The 20387-nt window shown below is 58.3% G+C and overlaps 1 protein-coding gene across 3 annotated transcripts in view; it reads right to left on the bottom strand.

Moving 5' to 3' along the window:
• Positions 1–14460: 14460 nt before the first annotated feature.
• FBLN2 (fibulin 2) overlaps positions 14461–20387 on the bottom strand; it is a 78235-nt gene continuing 72308 nt past the window's right edge. For 2 of the 3 annotated variants that reach the window (XM_045551535.1, XM_045551537.1), the window contains 2 exons: positions 16152–16275; positions 14461–15240 (listed from right to left, as the gene is read on the bottom strand). In XM_045551535.1, coding sequence (XP_045407491.1) covers positions 14883–15240; positions 16152–16275 — 482 coding nt within the window. In that variant the 3' untranslated portion in view covers positions 14461–14882. The remainder of the gene's footprint in view (positions 15241–16151; positions 16276–20387) is intronic. The other variant, XM_045551538.1, reaches the window with a different exon arrangement.

The raw sequence follows: 20387 nt of genomic DNA, 5'->3' as shown, positions 1-20387 counted from the left end.
GGGACGCCGGGGACAGGAAGAGGCGCCCAAGGCCCGGCGCGGGGCGGCTCGGGGACCGGCTCCCCTGCGGGCTGAGCTACGCCACCTGCCCGCACCTGGGCCCCGCGCCGGTCCCAGCCTCCGAGGGCCAGAGGGAAAGCACGCCCCGAGTCCCCCGGGCAGGGATGCCCCCCTGCAGCAGCGTGGCAGGCTCCTGCCTCGCCGGGCCCTGGGGGGTCACCTGAGGCGGCAGGATGTCCCCACCTGTCAGCACGCTGAGGGCCGAGCCCGCGTCCTGCTGAACACTGATTTCGTCAGAGCAGAGCTGTGTGTACCTGCAAAGGCCAGGCCCAGGGACACAGAGAAGGCGGGGGTGGGACAGGACATGCCAGGACATGGCCCCGGTCCCTCTGCCCCTGACCCTCCACCTCTACCCTGGTAAGCTCTGCCCTTGCATCGGCTGCCTCACACACTAGTGAAGCAAACTGTAAGCTGGGGGCTGGGGGCAGGGTGGCCAGAATAGGGCCCCCAAGTCTTGGCCACTGGCCCTCAACAGGCTCAGACCCCTGTCCCCAAACAGGCGGGGGTGGGGAAGGGGTGGAGAGGCAGGCCCTGGATCTAACAAAGGGACGTGGATGCTCCCTCTGCCGGAGCCTCTTGCCTCTGTTTCCATGGCAACTCCATTTCCAGGACAAAGCCAAGGCTCCAGATTACCCACATCATCTTAGCAGGCCCTGGGAGGGAAAGCCCAGGCCTCAGGGTACAAATGGGGAAACTGAGGCCTAGGGAGGAGCAGCGACTTGCTGTAAGTCCCCTGTAGACACCTAGGTTTCCGCCATCACAGCACCCGTCACACCACAGAGTTTGTCTCTCAGGGACCCCCACACTGTCATCATACAGCTAAATATACAAAATAATACCCACAAGTGAACCTGCTTTGAAGAAATACATAAAACAGTAAGAAGACAGGGAGTGAGAGGCGGTGGGGGGACAAGGGCTATTGTGGGTGGAAGACCAGCTACAACGGTTTCAGGGAAGATCACTCTGAGGAGGTGACAATTGAGAAGAGACCTGCATGCAGGGAGGGAAGGAACTTGATGAACACCGGGGAGGCAACACTGTTCAGGCGAAGGAAACAGTAGGTGCAAAGGCCCTGAGGTAGGAACGTCCGGGAGAGCTCAGGGACAGTGAGGAGCGCCACAGCGGATGCGGCAGAGGGAGGGCAGGGAGCTGGAAGGAAAGAGACGCGGTTGGACAGGTGGGCAGAGCAGACCCCGAGGGTCTTACAGGCCGTGGTAAGGAATTTAAATTTCTTCTGGTGTGATGGGAAACCGGGGGTGGGTGGCTGGAGAGCAGTCGTGCATCCTAACTGCTCAGGTGGCTGCGAGGAGAAAGGCTGTGACGATGGGGGCTGTGGATCCAGGCGGAGGAGGCAGAGAGACCGCCGAGGAGACAAGTGCAGTGACGCGAGAGCTGCGGGTGGCTGGCACCAGGCTGGCAGTAGCAGCACAGGGGAAGCGGCAGGTTCAGAGTGTTCTGAGGTTGTGTAGGACTCGCCCGTGGTTGGGAGGGGAGTGAGAGGGAGGAGTCAGGCTATTCAGGTTTCTAACTGAGCAACGGGGTGACGACAGGCGCCATCTGCTGTGCATCCCTGATCCAACCGGGGCTCGCTCCTCCCGCCCCAATCCTTCCTGCGTGACTCCTGGACTCAGAGTGCTGCAGCGGACCCCCTAAAACCGCCTCTCCCCTCACTCCTGCTCGCCTGAGGCCTGGCTGGCTCCTGAGCACCCCGTTCAGCAGGAATAGTGTGCAAAGGACAGTCCAGCGAAGACCTGTGGACTGGCAAGGGGACCTCCCCACAGGACAGCAAGGGGCAAATTGCAGGTGGGCATATTCTCTGAGGTCCTGTGGGTGTGCACGTCCGAGGGGACTGAGATTCAGGATAATGCCCATTCCCCATTGAGGAAACTGAGGCCCAGGGAGGCAGGATGTCACATCCCAGGTGATGTCTCTCAGCAGGACAAAGTCCCCAGCAGTGTTCACTTTGGACCCAACTTGCAGGGAGGCTTGAGACTCAGAGTGGCTCTGCGCCTCCCGACCTCCCGGCCCGTCCTCAGGCTCCGCCCGGCCCTGCAGGCAAAGCTCAGCAACCGGTGCCAGGCTGGGGACCGGCCCAGGGGTGGGAACATCAGGGCATAAATCCTGACCCACTGACAGTGCCCCAGAGCAAGCGCAGAGGCCCTACTGTCCCCTTCCTGTCCCCACCCTTCCTGGCATGTTTCACAAGGTCAGAGTAGCTGGGGTGGGGACAAGCACATAAACCTTGGCCCCTGCCAGGCCCAACCAACCTTGAGCTTCCGACCTGATAAATGGGACGGAGAGGATGGGCCCGGCCCTGCACTGACCTTTGGGGCCAAGACAGAGTGAGCCACAGAGGGCTGAGCCCCGGCGGGGATCTTCGGGGGCCCGTGTTGAAGCCACAGCCAAGCCCTCTCCAGAAGCACACAGAGGACCCTGAGCAGACGCTTCAGGTGTGGGGGCATGCCACCCGCAGACAGGCCCGGCCAGGCCCCCAGCCCCAACTGCTGTCTCCACTGCCACCCAGCCCTGCTGCTGCTCCCCTCAGCCCTGACCCCCACCTGGACAGTTGGACAAATTCTGATTGCCACCCGAATAGCTGGAAAGGACCTGGCTTTTCTTTCAAGCAGCTCACGCATGGGTGAGGGGAGTGCACACAGATGCTTGTTTATCCATTCCACAGCTATCTGTTGGTGCCTACTGTAGGCTGTGCCTGGTGCTAGGCGCTGGGGCTCAGATGACGTTTATCTGCATATACTGAGAGGGGACCCTGTAGGGGTCTGTGAGGGCACAGAGCAGGGAGGTGCTAACCCTGTGTGGGGCGGTCAGAGCTAAGGATTGCAAGATGCATAGGAGTGTGCCAGGCACTCCAAGCAAAAGGTACAGATTGGGCAGAGGCAAGGAGGTGTGAAGGGGCTTGGGGGGAGCGGGGAAGGGCCAACAGCCAGGGTGGCTAGAGCACAGGGAGTGCATAGGGAGTGATGGGCCATGAGGCTGGAGGGGGCAGGGGCCAGAATGCCAGACTGAGGAACTTGGACTTGATGCTGTGGCCAATAGGAGCCACGGTGGGATTTACACAAGGGAGAGACCTCAGCTGAATGCCTCCTCTGCTGGCTCAGCCCCAGCATCTTCCTCTCACCTACCGACACAGCACACCAGCGTGCTGGGGCCCAGAAAGACCGGGTGTCCTGTCCGGCCTCGATCCCCAACCCCTCATCAGCCATGGCTGCATTCCCTGTGTGGCCTGGGCAAGACATTCAGCCCCTCTGGGCCTCAGTTTCTGCATCTGGTCATGGAAAGGAGGATGAGTATGGTGAGGCAAGAAGGCTAGACTTGTCTCCCTCAGAGGGGGCAAGGCAGAACCAGCCTGGACCACTTGCCACCCTGGGAATGGCTGGGCAAGGTCTCCTCTAAGGGCTAGGAAGTCCAGGCTGAACGTGGGGCTGTAGGCATCTGACAGAGCCCAGGCACAGAAATCAGAACACCACATACAGCCCCCCAGGACGGTGGCCGACCCTCTGGCTCAGATGCAGCGCACTGGGCTGCCCCCACGCTCACATCCACATGCCCCCGGACATGCAAATACAGACACAACCACCCGACGTCCTGCAGGCCTCAGGCATAGAGCAGCCCTGGTCCTGGCGTGTTAGGGACAGGCCCACTTTACACTCACTGCCCCGGCCTTATTATTATTCACAGTAACGCCCCTTTCTCACTCAGGTGTCCAGACGCACACAATGAATTCCATGGGCAGCCACCACTGCATGCTGGACACTCGCTGTTGTCGCCTTTCCTCTCCAGAGGGGTCTCAGCCATGTGTGCATGGAGGGTGTGTGCACACATGTGCACGTATGTGTGACCATGTGCGCGTTTGCGTGCATGCACGTCCGTGTGTGTGCACGTTTGTGTGGGTGCGTGTGCGTGTGTGTGTGCCACAGTCCCCTTTGGCAGTCTGTAGGCTCCCGAACGCCAATTAGATTGAGATTATAGTTATCAAGGCACCTGTGACACGGCGCTGTGTGCGCTTCGTTCTTAACATCAATGTCACCGTCTCGCAGCGGGGCTAATGCCCGCGGCGACGTCCAAGTTCTGACGAGCGCGAACGACAGTGCGCAGGACTGCGGTTCGTTGACTGCGCCCGTAACTGCAGGAAGCGCCACCCTCCCGTTGCAGGTTGCGGCCCCGAGACCCGGGGTTTGCGCAGCCAAGTTCACGCGCCCGGTGCGTTTCCAGCTCCCGGGAGCGGCTCCTTCCGGCCCCGGCCCCTCGGCGGTCTGCGCCTGCGCGGCCGCCCGCAGTCCCGCGTGCCACCGCCAGGTGTCGCTGCGAGCGCGCCGTGGGCGGGAGGCGCCGCGGCCAGCCAGGCCTGGGTCCGCGCGTGGAGCACCCCCAGTCCGCGCTCGGGCCGCCTGCCGCCGCCCCGACGCCGCACTCCTCGGTGCCTTCGTGCAAGCGGGTTCCCTGCCTGGGACGTCTGCCCGCTCCGCTTCTCCTCCTGGGTGATGCTCGCTGCACCCGCAAAGCCCACTGGAAACAAACACCTCCGCCAGGAAGCCTTCCCTGATGCCGGCGTAGGGCCCCTCTGAGTTTCCACAGCCCCCAGGAGCTCTCATCATTGCAGTGGCGCCCACACGGTGTGTCTGTTCCCGTGTCTGACTCCCCGCTGGACCTTCAGGAGACTGCCTAGAGTAGTACGGTGAGTTTTTTTGTTTTTTAAATAGACTTTTTTTTTTAAGAGCAGTTTTAGTTCGCAGCAAAACTGAGTGCAAAGTACAGAGTTCCCATACACCCCCTGCCCCACACGTGGACAGCCTCCCCCTCTATCAACACCCACACAGAGTGGTACGTTTATTGTCATCGATAAGCCTACATTGACACATCGTTGTCACCCAGAGTCCATAGTTTGCCTTAGGGTCACTCTTGCTATTGTACATTCTGTGGGTTTGGACAAATGTATAATGACAGGTATCCACCATTGTAGGGTCATATAGAGCAGTGTCACTGCCCTAAAAATCCCCCGTGTTCTGCCTCCAGCCCCCCAGGCCCCCAACCTCTGGCAACCAGGATCTTTTTACTGTCCTCATAGTTATACTTTTTTCATAATGTCATATATTTGGAATCATACAGTATGTGGCCTTTTCAGATTGGCTTCTTTCACTTAGTAATATGCATTTAAGTTTCCTCCATGTCTTTTCATGCTTGACGACTCATTTTTTCTAGCACTAATATTCCGTCATCTGGATATACCACAATTTTTCCATTCACCTACTGAAGGACAGCATGCCTGCTTCCAGATTTTGACAATTATGAATAAAGCTGCTATAAATACCTGTGCACAGGTTTTTGTGTGGACATAGTTTTCAACTCATTTGGATAAATACCACGGAGTGCAATTGCTGGTCCAATTTGTACGGAACGGCCAAGCTGTCTTCCGAAGTGGCTGCACTGTGTCACGTTCCCACCAGCAGTGAGTGAGTGTCTCTTGCCCCACACCCTCACCGTGTTCGCTGTTGTCAGCGTTTTAGATTTTGGCCATTCTAATGGACATACAGTGGTATCTCGTTGTTTAATTTGTATTTCCCTAATGACATATGATGTTGAGCATCTTTTCATACACTTATTTTCTATCTGTATATCATCTTTGGTGAGGTGTCTGCAGATATTTTGCCCCCTTTTGATTGGGTAGTTTTCTCACTGTTGAGTTTTAAGGGTTCTTTGTATATTTTGGGTAATAGTCCTTTGTCAGATATGTCTTTTGCAAATATTTTCTTCCAGTCTGTGGCTTTTCTTCTCATTCTCCTGAGCAATGAGCTCAATTGAATCCCTGTGTGACCTTAGGCAAGTCACGTGCTCTCTCTGAGCCTCAGTTTCCACTTCTGTCATATAGGAACAGAAGCCCTCGCTCCACGTTGTACTGGAATGAAACGAGATCTGAGGCACACGGAGCCCCCAAGCACAGAGCCTGAAACGCAACATGCGGCAGGCCAAGCCACCCAAATCTGTTTGCCAGGAAGATTCCTGTGGGTGGGAATCCCTTTGTCCCAGGCATGGGACAGAGGTAGACACCATGGGGCCAGGGACTTACCTGCTGTCCAGGGGAGGGTTGGCCACTCTGTCAATCAAGGCACCACCCAGGCCCAAGTTCCCTTGAGAAGCCCCCTCAGCATCCAATCCCCCCGCACCTGGTCCCCACAGACCTCCTGCCTCTGCTCCCACTTTGCCCTTCTTTGCTGTGGGCAGGGCCTCTAATGCACCCTGTGAGGCCTGGCAGCCCTCCCTGCCGCTAGAAACACCTTCCCCCATGCCCCCCAAATCTAGGGCCGGGGTTAGTTGCAGGCAAAGCGGCTGGGCTGGGCTGTGGCCACAAGGGAGCACTGTTGCCCTGCCGATGTGCGGGATTCCTCCACCGGCCGGAGGACGCCTCCGTCCCCCTGGCTGGCAGAGCGGCAGGCCAGGGGATGCCTGTCTCGGGAAACCACGGACTCTGGCCCCGACAGAACTGCAGGGGCCCCAGCCCGTGCCCAGGACCTCCTGGAGCCGCTCTCACTCCTGTGACGGGGCGCTCGCTCCCCGGCCACCTGGCCCATCAGAGGACGGCTCTGCCTGGGAGAAAAGCTTTGCAATGCCTGAATCTATTCTGCAGAAGCCACCGGGCTTACCGGCCACAGGGACGACCAAATCTAAAGCTTTTGGGAGGATAGATTTACCTTGGGAAACCATAAGAAAGAGGAAGCTTGGGGTTTTCAGAAGAGCTCAAAACCTAAAAGTTCATGTGAAATTTCTCAGTGTTTACATGTTGGCTCAAAACTCCTCTGAATACTGTGCGAGCCAAGCAGTGGACCCCTTGGGCCCGAGCTCACAGGATAGGGCGCTGGTTTACGTGCCGCGTCGACACCCTGCCGGCGTGTTCCAGGAAGGGCGATCATCGAGGGGATGAGAAGCCTTTCTGGAAAGCAGCCTGAGAAAATGCCATCAAAACTGGGGTGCGGACACGCTGTGCGGCAGTTCACTCCTGGCTGCACGACCACAGAAGTCCCCAGACAGGCTGCCGCAGTGCAGTGGGGTCTGCAGCAGGGGTACCTGGAACAGCCCGGGCGGCACCACCTGCGGAAGGGGTGGGGGTGCCCCACGGGGTTCTGCAGCTGCAGCCACAGACGAAACGTGCACGGCGACAGCAAGAAAAGCTTAAAACAGTGCTCAGTGCACAACAATTAAGAGACCAAATAGCGCCTATAACACGATGCCACTACAGCAATTTAAAAATGTGCAATTAACACTAATTGCAAGGATATGGAATCAGCCTAAGTGCCTGTCAACCAAGGAGTAGATGAAAAAAATCTGGTGTACATACACCGTGGAATACTACTCAGCCATGAATAATGTGTTTTGTAGCATCTCGGATGGAACTGGAGGCCATCATCCTAAGTAATGTAACGTAGGAATGGAAGACAAAATATCACACGTTCTCACCTACACGTGGGAGCTAAGCTACGGGTGCCCAGGGACATACAGAGTGTACAGTGGACGCTGGAGACTGGCGGGGGCGGGGGCTGCGAGGGAAGCAAAACTACCTGTCGGGTGCAGTGTGCACCATTTAGGTGGTGGGTACACTAAGAACCCAGACATCACTGCTACGCAATTCACCTGTGCAACCAAAAACCACTTGTACCCCTAAATCTATCAAAATATAAATGAAAATGTAAGTGCACAAAAGAGCAGCGTGGCACGGGGGAAAGAAGAGTGGCTGCACGGTGGAGACCTGGCCGGCACAACCCCGGCCGGGCTGTCAGGGCCAGTGTCACCAGCGCCACGTCACGTCGATAGGCTGCGAGGAGGTCACCTGCCTCTGCAGTCTTGCTCCCCCAACCCACAGTCCTGGTCTGACCCTGAGAAAACGCCGGACACACCCCAGCAGGGGCCCCGCCACCCGCCTGACCAGTCCCCAACACCGTCCAGTTGGCAAACCAAGTGTGAGGAACTGTCACAGCCCCGAGGAGCCGTGACTGATTATAATGTGGCATCCTGGAGGAGGTCCTGGGACAGAAAAACGACCCTAGGTAAAAACTAAGGAAGGCTAAATAAAATATGGGCTTTAGTTAATAATAACGTATCGGTATCGATTCACATGCTTCTCGCCGTGGCAGGTGTGCACCGTAAGGCAAGATGTTACCCGCAGAGGGCGCCGGCTCGGGGCTTGCACAGAAACTCTCCGCACTACCTTTGCATCTTTTCTGTAAATCAAAAACTATTCTAAAATTAAAAGTTTCTTTTAATAGGCCGGGCACGGTGGCTCACGCCTGTAATCCTAGCACTCTGGGAGGCCGAGGCGGGTGCATCACTCGAGGTCAGGAGTTTAAGACCAGCCTGAGCAAGAGCGAGACCCCGTCTCTACTGAAAATAGAAACAAATTATCTGGCCAACTAAAATATATATATATATATATATATATATATATATATATATAAAAATTAGCCGGGCATGGTGGCGCATGCCTGTAGTCCCAGCTACTCGGGAGGCTGAGACAGGAGGATCACTTGAGCCCAGGAGTTTGAGGTTGCTGTGAGCTAGGCTGACGCCACGGCACTCACTCTGGCCCGGGCAACAGAGCGAGACTCTGTCTCAAAAAAAAAAAAAAGAAAGACGCATGTGCACCACACCGCCCGTTTCCTAAAGCTACTCTCACGACGGACGGAGATCCACAAGGATGTCAGGACGGAGGCCTGGGGAAGCGAGGATGGGGACATTGCCAGAGACCCCAGGGACAGTGGTGTGGATCCCTCGGACCCCAGGTCCCCCACACCAGCCTGACAGGAAGGCCAGCGGCCCCAGGAGCTCCCACGTGGCCTCTGCGTACCCTGCTGGTGGAGCATCGGCCCAGACCCAGGCCGCTGTGCCCAGAGAGGGCAGGTGGGCTGGCCGAGGGAGGCCCCGCAGACACCAGGAAGGCCTTGGCCGGGGAGGCCAGTGGGTGGTGACCTGCTGCCCCCCTCAGGGCCGGGACTGCAGAGTGCGTGCGGAAGGGCCGATAGCATGACATGAACATACATGCCACAGTTCTGGGTAAGGTGGGGCCAACAGGCTTGTGCCTGAGATAAGGAAGAGAGGGCCCCAGGCACGGGATACTGCCAAGGGCCCTACCGAACGGGGCCCAAGTATCCCCAGAGGGCCCGCTCCTGCAGCCAGGGGGACACAGAGCTGTCCCGTCCTCACTCCCCATCACTGAGCAGCGCCCACTGTCCTGAGGGAGAGCCTGTCGGGGACCTGCCATGCCATGCCTGACCTCACCCCCCTCCTCCTCCTCCCTGAAATGACACACTCACCCCTCGTCAGCTCCCTCCAGGCACGTCTGTCTCTGTCCCTGCCTCAGAAGCTGTGCACGTGCTGTTCCCTCGGCCCGGCGTGCCCTGCCTCCCTCTTCCCTGCATTCTCTGGGACTTGTCCTGCTGCATTTGACAGAAAACTCACTGCCAGGTCTTCAGCCTGCCACTCAGCTCTGCCTGCCCGTCCTCCTCAGGGGACAGGTGCCTCTTCGTGGGCTGCCACGAGGCCCTCTGCCCGTCCCCCTTGGCCACCACCTGCCCGCTACAACGCTGATCCCCGTTGTCCCTCTGCAGGTCGCTGCAACTGAGCAGCCAGCAGCCACGTCCACTGTCTTTGTTGTCATCACTCCCTTATATTTTTCCAGTGCCTGCATCACCACCCTCTGCCACAGCATTCCTTCCGTAGGGACATGTTCCCAGGTCACCGCTGGTGACATCACTAGCAAGTGCACTGCCACCTCGTGCCAGGGAATATCGTGCCCCAACTACCAACGAAATGCAATAAAAACTCTGGATACCAAAGGCTCAAATGACCTTCCTTGGTTGGCAGTCCTCACGTCATGTCTGGGAGGAGCTGACGCCATCCGGGACTCCGCAAGGAGAGGACACAAGGAAGCAACTCCACGTGGGGCCCCTCCTGCACTCAGCCCCACGTGTGTCTTCCCTTGCCTGCTTCTGATTTGGATTCTTTTTCTACAGTAAAATTGCAGAAATAAGTACAGCACTTTGCTGAGTTCTATGAGTCACTCTAGTGAATTATTGCGCTTGACTGTGGTCATGGGAACTCTGAATACGCAGCCAGCTGGTCTGCAGTGAGGATGGGCCTGGAAGCACCCACACTTGGGGTGTGGCGTGGTCACGCCCCAACTGCCTGGCCTGCTGAACTCCTTGCCCTGGATGTCAGAAGCGGGACTTGCTAGACCAGCCCTGACTCCCTGAGATGTGGTTTGGGAAGAGCAAAGGTAAAAGGGTGGTAGATGAGGAATCTCTGATTCCTGGTGGCCAAGGAGGCGTTCACAGTATGAAAAGTCAGCTGTGCTGCAATCAATTTTGGGAGGTAAAATTTACCGATGGAGTTTAGAAATGATGGATCCAAGTACTAAGGAGTTGGCTCACTGGAGTATAAGGAAATAAAAAGGAAAGTATGAAGTGCTTTGGTTATTGTCATCTGTAGTAGCTAAAGTGTAAGTGACAGAGTGTTGAGGTGGATCCTGACGCCGGGCCAGGTCTGGTCAGTGTGGACGACGGTCTCCAGCCTGGGCCCGAGCAGAGGCCTGTGCCGGGGGGACGCTGGCGCTGGGCCGGGGAGGTCCTGGTTGGCCCAAGGAGGGCTGCTGGCCTCAGAGCCTCCTCCAAAGGGAAAAGGTGTGCAGAGACTGACATGTGTCACAAGAGAAGGCCAGACTGAGAAGAAAGTCAAGGAACTCATCCAGGCAGGGGGGGAATTTTTAAGCAGTGGTTAAGAAATGTGATGAGTCCGGGCGGATGGCTCACTCCTATAGTCCCAACACTCTGGGAGGCCAAGGTGGCAGGTCATTGCTTGAGGCCAGGAGTCTGAGATCTGCCTGAGCAAGAGCCAGACCCTGGCCACTAAAAACAGAAAAAATCAGCAGGGCATGATGGTGCGCACCTGTAGTCCCAGCTACTCGGGAGGCTGAGGAAAGGGGATCGCTTGAGCCCAGGAGTTTGAGGTTACAGTGAGCTACGATGATGCCACTGCACTCTAGCCTGGGTGACAGAGCGAGACTCTGTCTCAAAAAAAAGAAAAGAAAAAGAAAAAGAAATGCGCTGAATAAGGTGGACGCTGACTGCAGAGACAGGTGTTGGCCACACTGGGGAGCTGCCGCCTGAGGCCCCGGCTGCGCCCCCAACACTGAAGGGCCCTCAGCAAATCTGCTTTATTCATCTTAGTTTGCAGGATGTTCAAAAGCAGGAAGACCTTAAATGACAATGAGAAATTTGACCTAGAATTGCCCGAGGCAAAGGTCTCACACTCTAATCAAGTGAAGGCCCAACCCCAGCGGGGCCCAAAGCCATCTGCACCTGAGTGGGGACCAGAACGTGGCTGGGGAAGAGACTCCTGCGGGACTCCCTTCATGGAAGCCCGTGTGTGATTCCAAAACCTCTTGGTAAAGTCCTGATGGGATCCCCGGTCAGTTTGGAAGGATTTGGAAATGCAGTGGCTGATGGAATTAAGGTGAGCATTTAGAGGAAAATTGGAATGTTTGCACAAGCTCTTTGTGAAGTGGCTGCATCTCCTTGACCTGAGCACATTACAGAGACGGACACTGTGTCTGGCTGGGGACCCAGCACGGCAAGACAGAGGCGCGTCCCTCTGCCCTCCAGGCAGCAGTGGCTGAGGCCCGGCGCCCGGGGGGCTTGTTTCTATTTTGGAGGGCACGCAGTGCACACCCAGGAATATTGCTAGCTCCTGTCGACAGAACCTGCTCAGAAGAAGGCCTGGAGTCCCTACGCACACTGGGCCTTCTCGTAAAATCCTGCCGGTGTCACCCAGGAGTGACCACCGGGATTTGGGACCAGAAAGTTTCCATTTGAGGGACAATTGTTGGACTTTGATTGAAACTGCCCTTGTGACTGAAAGCCATAAAATAGTCCTGAACCCTGAAACATACAGGATGTTTGGGACGATGTCTGAGAAACACTCCAGTGGGGAGGGCAGAAATCCACAGGCATTGCGCGTGCAGTGGAAGTGGCTGGTGCAGGAACGTGCCACCTGGCGAATGCAAAGAGGTGTTCAGTGCACACACCAGCAGGTAGGTTTCCCCCAGGGCCAACTTTGGAACCACCTGAGGAGCTGCCAGACCCTACTGTCGCTTGGGTGTGCCCTGCGGGCACTCTGATTGGCCAAGACAGGGCTGCTTGGTTTACGGTGTCAGCCCCCCGAGTCTCCTGCCTGACAGGACCTGCTTCCTGGGGGCTTCGGGACATGCCGCAGCAGTTCCGACCTCTGGGAGACTAACGGTGCCACGCTGGCAGGATGTGATCCAGCTCCCACACACGGATGCCTTTCCGTGTGCACTGCCACACGTCCAGGCCCGAGGCCAGCGCGTCCTGAGGACAGGGGAGCTCTGCGTCTGCACCCTCCCGGGTTCTGCCCGATGCCTCATTGCCCTCGGATGATTTAGCTTGCATCCTGGCATACAGTGCAAGCGTGATTGGAAGTACAGTGCTTTCCCGCCTCATTCAGGTGACTTAGCAAATCTGACGGATGAGTTCCAGCTCTGTCCAGGATAATACAGGAGGGGAAGGGCATATTCACACCTAGTGGGTGCGGTGCGCACCGTCTGGGGATGGACACCCTTGAAGCTCTGACTTGGTCGGTGCAAGGGCAATATATGTAACCTAAACATTTGTACCCCTGTAATATGCTGAAATAAAAAAAAATTTTTAAAAACTGATGATGGTCATAAGGGCCCCCAAATTTGTAGCCAGCTGGTCAGATGTGAGGGTGCTCCTGGGGATCCCCAAGCTCGAGTCTGGCCCCCAAAGTGAGGGCGGTCTTGTGGGGGCCATTCCCTCAAACTGGAGCTTGCGAGACTTGCAAGAGGAATTCTAGATCACTGACCTTAGAGACTCTGAGGTCAGCAGGAAGATGGTTTCCCAGGAGCCTACGTGAAGTGTGCTGGGTGCCAGGCTGGTGACTTACATGTGTTGCTCACTTATGGGCACAACAGCCTGTGCAGGAAGAATTGCTGGCGTCCCTGCTCACAGGTGACACAAATGAGGCCCAGGATGGTGAAATCGCTTGCCTGAGGTCCCAGAGGGAGTAACTCACCACTGAGGGAAGAACCTGCGACTGGGCAGGAGAGTAATGGCTGCTGCCACCCAGTGCCACCTGTCCTGTCCCTTGTTGGTGTCCCTAAACTGCCCGTCCTTTCAAATGGAGTCCCCTGCATACTGACCCTGCCAGGTAGGTGACTGCACAACAAAGTTACTCACTCTGGTTTTTCTGAAAACCAGAGAAACAGAAGGAACAGAGGCAGAGGGGCCAGTGACAAGGAAGTCCTGGCTTCTGCCTCACCCCCGTGGGGACAGAGGCCAGCAAGGAACAGGGGAAGGAAAGGCCCCACACTGGCGGGCTTACTCAGGGCAAGTGGCTTCCAATGGCTCACACCTGTTCTTTAAAAAGCTTTAATTAGTCACCACATCTTAAAATCAAAGGATTCTACATCACAGTGTAGTTTGGGAACTTTTTTTGAAGCATGAGACCATGGGGCCGTCCCGGACCCGCACCCAGAGGTGGCAGTTTCTGGAGCTGGGTGTGGCCGCTGCTCACACAGGGCGCGCACTCCCCACGCGCCCCAGGCCCACTCCGTCCTTGCCACCCTTGTGGGGAGAATGTATTTGGCATCGCAGCCAGAGCCGGCATGCCCACGTGCGTGCACACACAGACGCTTGCCCTGCGGCTTGGTGAGACAGTCCTCCCCACCACGTGTGGAGCACTGGATATTGTCTGCTCTAGTCCACGTCATTTTTACAATGCTCGCTGTGTTGCACTACATCTAATTCAAGACCTGCAAGTCGCAGCTGCTTGCTGAGAGAGAGCCCAGGGCAGCGGCAGGCATGCACGCATGGGGTCCTCAGAGCTGGCTCCAGATGCCGCTCGCGTCCTGGTGGGCCTGTCCCTCCCCTCCCAGGGCCTCGGTTTCCCCTTCTCATACTCTCCTCCCCTGCCCAGCCTAAAAGCCCCAGAAGCCGACACTGAACTCCCTGGAGAAGCTGAACCCTGGCATCCTTCACGTCGGCCAGCCCCCTGCCTGACCTGATGTCTTCAGGCCTCAGTCACAGGGAGCAGTCCTGGGGCCCTGGACACCGCCCAAGTGACAAACTCGCAGCTGAGGTCCACGAGAGTGGACAGGGAGGGAAGGAGGAGCGGGGAGGGGGAAGAAGGCAGGAGAAGCACAAGAAAGGGTCCCAGGGTCAGCCTCTGTTTACCCTGGGACTCCCTCACCCCCCAGGTGAACTCCGGGCTTGGGTGCTCGTCATTTGAGTGACCATCAAGAAAGGGTTGACAACAAACTGACACGCTGGCCATGGTCAAACTCAGGACACTTTACAGAAGTACAGGGACCCAGAGGCACTTTACTTTTTTTACTTTATAACCCTTTTGTACTAGTTGATTTTCTTTTTTTACAGTGTACATGTACTGCTTTTATAATTAAAGAAAAAAATTAAAAAATGATTTTTTTAAAAAGAATTAACCACAGTGGAACATGAAATGGAATGTCAGCTTTGGGGACAGGTCATCCAGGTGAGTCCCAAAGCCCCAACGTGGCGGCTGCCCTCGCTGCCCGTCCCCACGGCAGCCACAGCCGAGCTGCCCTCCACGCCCCCTCGGCGCCCGTGTGCGGCCCCCGAGCCCCCGGGGAATCGAGTCAGCAACGCTAAGTCAGTTGACAAAGCCACGGCGAGCACCACTGCAGTGGCGGCGGCCCGCGCGCTGAGCCCGGCCCCCAGGCACCTGCAGGGCGGCCGGTGGGCGCCTCAGAGCGCGAAGGCCGTGAAGAAGATGTGCATCTTGGCCAGGAAGGTGGTGACAGAGCCCTGCCGCCAGAGCTTCATCTCCACATCCAGGGCGAAGTCCCGGGGCTCCAGCACCGGCCGCTGCAGGTAGACGACGCCCGTGTAGGCGTTCAGCCGGCGCGTGCCAAAGTAGCCCTCCTCGTTGCCCTTGACGATGGTCAGCGCGATGGTGTCCCCCGCGAAGGCGGGTGCCGGGCCGATGCGGAAGATGTGCGCGGGCACCAGGAGGCCCGTCTGGAAGCTGAGCTGGTAGTGCGTGATGCGTGCCGGGGCGTCCTGGCACTCCACGAAGTCGTGGCACGCGGTGCGCTCGCACTTCCTGCGGGGACGGGCGCTGGGTCACCACGGCTCTCTCGCCCGCCCGGCCCGGCCCCAGTGGCAGGCTCGGGGGCTGGTTCTGCCCTCCGCAGCCCGGCAGCCTCGAGTGAACCACCTCTGTCCCTGGGGCTGTCTCCTCACGTGGGAGGTGATGCGACTGACGGCCGCAGGGTCTCACTGACGGATGGGGCGCGGTCACAACACGCGGCACTTAGCGCAGGCCTGGCTGGGTTTGCCCGTCGCACGCTGCTGCCCCCTCCTCCCAGCACACCTGGCGCCCTGCCTGCTGCAGGCCACGCCTTGCCCGGCCCCTCCCAGACCCCTCCCGTGGTGCTGGACTGTGTGGCTGGTGGCAGAAGTGACGGTCTGTTGGCTGCAAGCTTAAGTGAGGTTAAGGGACTGTCACTCGCTCTCCTGGGGACCTGTGCTGGGAGATGGCACGTCCCAGCAGCCTCGTGGACAGGCTCCTGTGCTAGGGACCTGAGGCCTCCAGCCCAGAGCCCCGAGAGTGGGTGGCAGATCCTGCAGCCCAGCCGCAGCCTCGGGAGGCCCTGAGCCAGAAACACGCGGCCCCCGCTGCCCCCGCCCCTCAGAAACCTCGTGAAGTAACAACTAAACACTTGCTGCATTAAGGTGCTGAAGGCCGGGAGATCTGTCGCGTGGCACTAACAAGCATGTGTGAGAGAGCGCGAGCGGGCGGTGCTTTCCATGGGCCGTCCGCCCCTCTTTCCCTACACTGAACTTGCCGCGAGGCGCTCTGATCTGCCTCGGGTCAGCGGCCCCAGAGCAGCGGCCAGGGGCTGTGAGGAGAGGGTGCTGGTCAAGGCAGGGACGCCCACCACTTGGCCTCTCCCTGGGTGGCGCGGGGTCGGTGCAGGGTCTCTGGCCCATGGCCGGGGTGGGGGCACTCACGTGTTGGAGACGCGGACGTAGTTTGGAGGACACTCCAAGCGCAGGCAGCGGAAGCCACCCTGGATGTTGTGGCAGGTCTCGGCCTCGGAACAGTTGTGGGTACCCAGTGCACACTCGTCCAGGTCTGAGGGGGACAGGAAGGGCGATGGAAGGGTCCCCACAGCTGGGGGCCAGCCTGCACTGGAGGCCTGGCCTCAGAGCAGCCTTCACGTCACCCTGAGCCACGTGGGCCCCACGTTGCCCGCTCTGCACCCAGCAGCTGGGGCCTTGCTTTAAAATGTAGATCATCTTATTTCATGTCCTCTGATGGCTTCCCCTGCTCCCACAGTGAAAACCCAACCCCTGCCCCGGACACCAAGGCCTACACTGCAGCCTCCCCGGCCCCTCCCACTCCACATGGGCTGCCGTCCTGCTGGACACCTCTGGGCCACCCAACAACCTGACCCTTATTCTACCCCAAGGCCTTTTCACATGCTGTTGCCGCTGCTGGGACACTTCCCCACATCTTCCCACAGCTGGCTTCTTCTCATCTTTTAAGTCTCAAATCTCAAGTCATCTCCTCCAGGATGGCCTCCCTGACCACCCCATGATCCTCCTCCTCCACTGTCCTACATCCCCCACCCCGTTTCCTCATCCTCATACTGCTTGTCACACTCTTGAGACATACCTAGGCTATTTTGTATGGCTGTCCTGTCTTCCCCATCCCCTCCCCAGCCCGGGCTCCAGGAGGGCGGGAGTGTCTGTCTCACTGCCATGGGGTGCCGGCACCCAGCAGAGTGCCTCACAGAGCAGGCTCAACACATACTGCTGGACGCAAGTGCAAGACCCGTCACTGATGCAGACTGAGGGGCACAGCTACAAATGCCCCCGTCAACAACAGACGTGCAGGATTCCTGCATGCACTCCCAGAAACAGACATGTATGTGCAAACTCCAACAAGCACACGGGCTGAGTACACACACAAGCACACAAACACACAGAGTGCCCATTGGGCAAAGAAGCCTGTGTACACACGTGGATGAGAGCTCAGAGAAGGAAGCACAGGGGTGCAAGTGTGTGTGTGTGAGACCCAGGCAACCTGTAGGACAAAAGATCAAATAAATGAGTTCTAGAGACCCTTTCTTTGAGGGTCTGCTCAGCCCAAAGAGGGCAGCCTCGGGAGGCCAGGGGGACTGTCCTCTGGGGTGCGAAGCAGGGGGCCATTCGGGGGCAGCCCTGGAGGGCTTGAGTTTTGTTTTGCGATCCTCCACACTGCCTGCATTCAGGGCTCGCTCGTCACTCAATCCTCACCCAGCCCTGTGCGGTGAGGGTCACTGGCCTCCTCAGGCAGGGGAGGGAGCTGAGGCTCAGAGAGGGGCACAGCCTTGCTCAAGGTCACACAGCGGTCAACGGGCAGCAAGTCGGGTGTGCCTGATGCCAAATCTAGGATCCAATGATGATGCCACGCTGACTCCTAACAACAACATAACAGCCATGATGACAACAGCAGCACTGCACCCAGAGTTTACCCCCCCCATATCCTTATGGTGCTCGAGGCACTCTGCACTCCCACCCACCCCACGAGGCAGGTTCCGGTGTCCCCAGGATGCACAGATGTGCTCAGGGTCACATGGCAGCAGCAGGGCAGGGCCAGGGCTCAGCACCCCGGCCCGCCCTGGACTCCGGGCTGTTGGCCACCAGGATCTCCTGCAGGGCTCAGCTCACCGTTCTCACCTCTCCAGGCCCCACTTTCCTCCGCTGTAAAGTGGGTAATGACCCCAATCTCCCAGGGTGGTATCGGGGCGGGTGGGAGGGAGAAAACGCAGCGACGGGGCTCCCAGGGCGGGCACAAGCTGGGAGCAGTCGCTGTCCCGCTGATTGTGCATTAACTGGATCCCGTGAGGAAGGCCTCCTGCTCCTCTCAGCCCACACCCTGGGCCACCCACCGTGATGCCCCCGGAGCTTGGCCATGGTGGGGCAGGAACGGGGCAGGAGCTTGCTTCTTGCTTCTGCCCTGGCCGGGCACTGATGGGGATGCCCGGAGGGGAGGGGCAGGCTGTGCAGGCTCCCGAGGACCCCAGGGCTTTGCCCACCGGGGCTGCCAGGCTCCTGGTGCCTGGGGGCTCTCAACCCTGCGGCCGCTCCTAGAGTGCACGGGCGGGCCCAGAGCTGCACCTGGCGGGCCTGTCGGAGACGGCAAGCGTCAGCCTCAGCTAGACGGGCAGAAGGGGGAGCAAGGCAAAGCAATGCAGAGACAGCAGGACGCAGAATGCAGCCCCCGAGAGCAGCCTCTGAGGCTGAGGTCGAGTCCATGTCAAACAAGAGTCTTGCTCAAGGCCAGCACGCCCTGCCAACAGGCGCGTGAGAAAGGCTCACACTACAAAGCCGGATTCGAAATTATTTTCAGCGTGATCCATCTTAAGGGGTGTTTCACATGCAGTGAGTGTGTGTGGAATATGCATACATTTGCGCAAGGGAGGACGAGAGGGAAACCCGTGCACACATGCACAGGAGCTGCCGCTCAGTTCAGTCCCGTGGTCACATGTTCACCGGCCGCCGCCCGCGCCCGCGTGCTGGGCGTCACTCTAGGTGCCGGGGACGTGGCTGCCTCCACGGAGCACACACTCCGGGAGAGACAGCTGACTACATTCCTCCCCAGTTTTCTGTCCTTTTTCTTTCTTTCCTGTTGAACTGGCAGGAGGCTCGGGGGGTGTCAGCCGGCACATTTTCTCCCCAGGGCGGCCCCGTGTCCTGTGTGAGCCGACAGACCTCAGTATCTGGCAGGACGGGGGGCACAAAGGGGGCCACCTCGGCATTAAGGTCAGCAGCCGCAGACGCGGGGACACAGAGTGACTTGGGAAGGGGACGAGACCAGGAGAGCCGGCAGCCCCACTGTGCCCTCATCCACCTCATGACGTCGGAAGACTCTTCCAGAAGGAGAGTCTGGAAGACAGAGCACCGGTGGGGGGGGGGGCTCTGCCTCACCGGCCTCCTGGGTGGGGCTGGGGACCCAGCGGGGCCTGGAGAGAGAGGTCTGTCCCTCAGGGCAGGCTCCGGGGACAGAGGCAGCCACCCGCGGGAAGACGGTGCAGAGGGAGGGCAGGTGCGCGCCTGGGCAGGAGAGAGGCGCTGGGGGCAGGTCCACCCACGGGGCCCGTGCAGAACCCAGGAAGCCCTCCCTGGTGGCCAGTGCAGGCACCTGTGGATGTCCAGGTGTCACCAGACCACCCCCCAAGTACTTGGTGTGGCCAGAGAAGGGGACCAGGGAGAGACCATCCTGAACGTGGAAGGTTTTCATGCTCTGGCGTGCCTCCAAGGGCACACGTCACTGCAGGGTCTGACAGGGCCTTCCTAGAAGTGGCCACACTTGTGTTCTGCCATCAGGGAGAACAGGGCCTCTGTCACACGCGAAAGCACGTTCTAGAAGCATAAAGTCGTAAGTCCTGCCCAGCTGAGCATATGGCAAGTAAAATCCTCACCTTTTACAGAAACCAGACTAATTCTTTTTTGTAATTAAAGAGCATAGGGCTTTGCAGCCAGGGAAGCCCGGGCCAGCCTCTGTGAGCTTAACAGGCCTCCCCGTGGGTGATTTACAGGGTCTTGCTCAGGGCCTTGTCACTTCATTTATGACTATTTTTCACACCCACCTACGGTAAGGGCTCCTTTTGCACTGCAACTAAGTACACACCCAAGCAGTAGGACCTGCAGGCACAACACTCGGACTCACCCCCGCCACACCCCCACCTGCCCTGTGTGGATTCCGTTCTGTGCGAATAAAAACAGGGAACACAAGCAGCTGGTTGAGTCTACTAACTCGCTCTCAGGACCCACTCAGATCCACTGACAGGTAGCAAGCACCAGCGGGCACCGTGCCGGTGTAACGCCGTAGCTACCCTTCTGGGGCCAGCTCTGACTTCCGGTCCCCCAGGAATACCAGGACCTGCCTTCGCAGACCAAGAAGATGCCCAAGCCTCGGCCAGGCCCCGGTCACACCCCAAAGGCTACAACCCAGAGAACTCCAGGCCCTCCACTTCACCACCGGGGAGGATGCGGCCCCTGCAGCCAGGAGGAGGCCAGGTGGTCTGAGCTCTGCGGTGCTGCGGCTGATTCTCCCAGGGGAGGCTGGTGCCCCTCCTGGGTCCTAGCCCCCAACCTTGCCCTGGTGGCTCCAGAATTTAATGGTCGATGGTGCTGAACTTAGAAGCTGAACTCTCTAGCTTAGAAGGAAACTTAAATGTCACAGAACCTGTTCTCTAT

This window comes from Lemur catta, chromosome 5 (assembly GCF_020740605.2).
Source record: "Lemur catta isolate mLemCat1 chromosome 5, mLemCat1.pri, whole genome shotgun sequence".
Taxonomy (NCBI): domain Eukaryota; kingdom Metazoa; phylum Chordata; class Mammalia; order Primates; family Lemuridae; genus Lemur; species Lemur catta.
The sequence above is the reverse complement of the archived record's forward strand: the minus strand, read 5'-3'. Positions and strand labels throughout refer to the sequence as shown.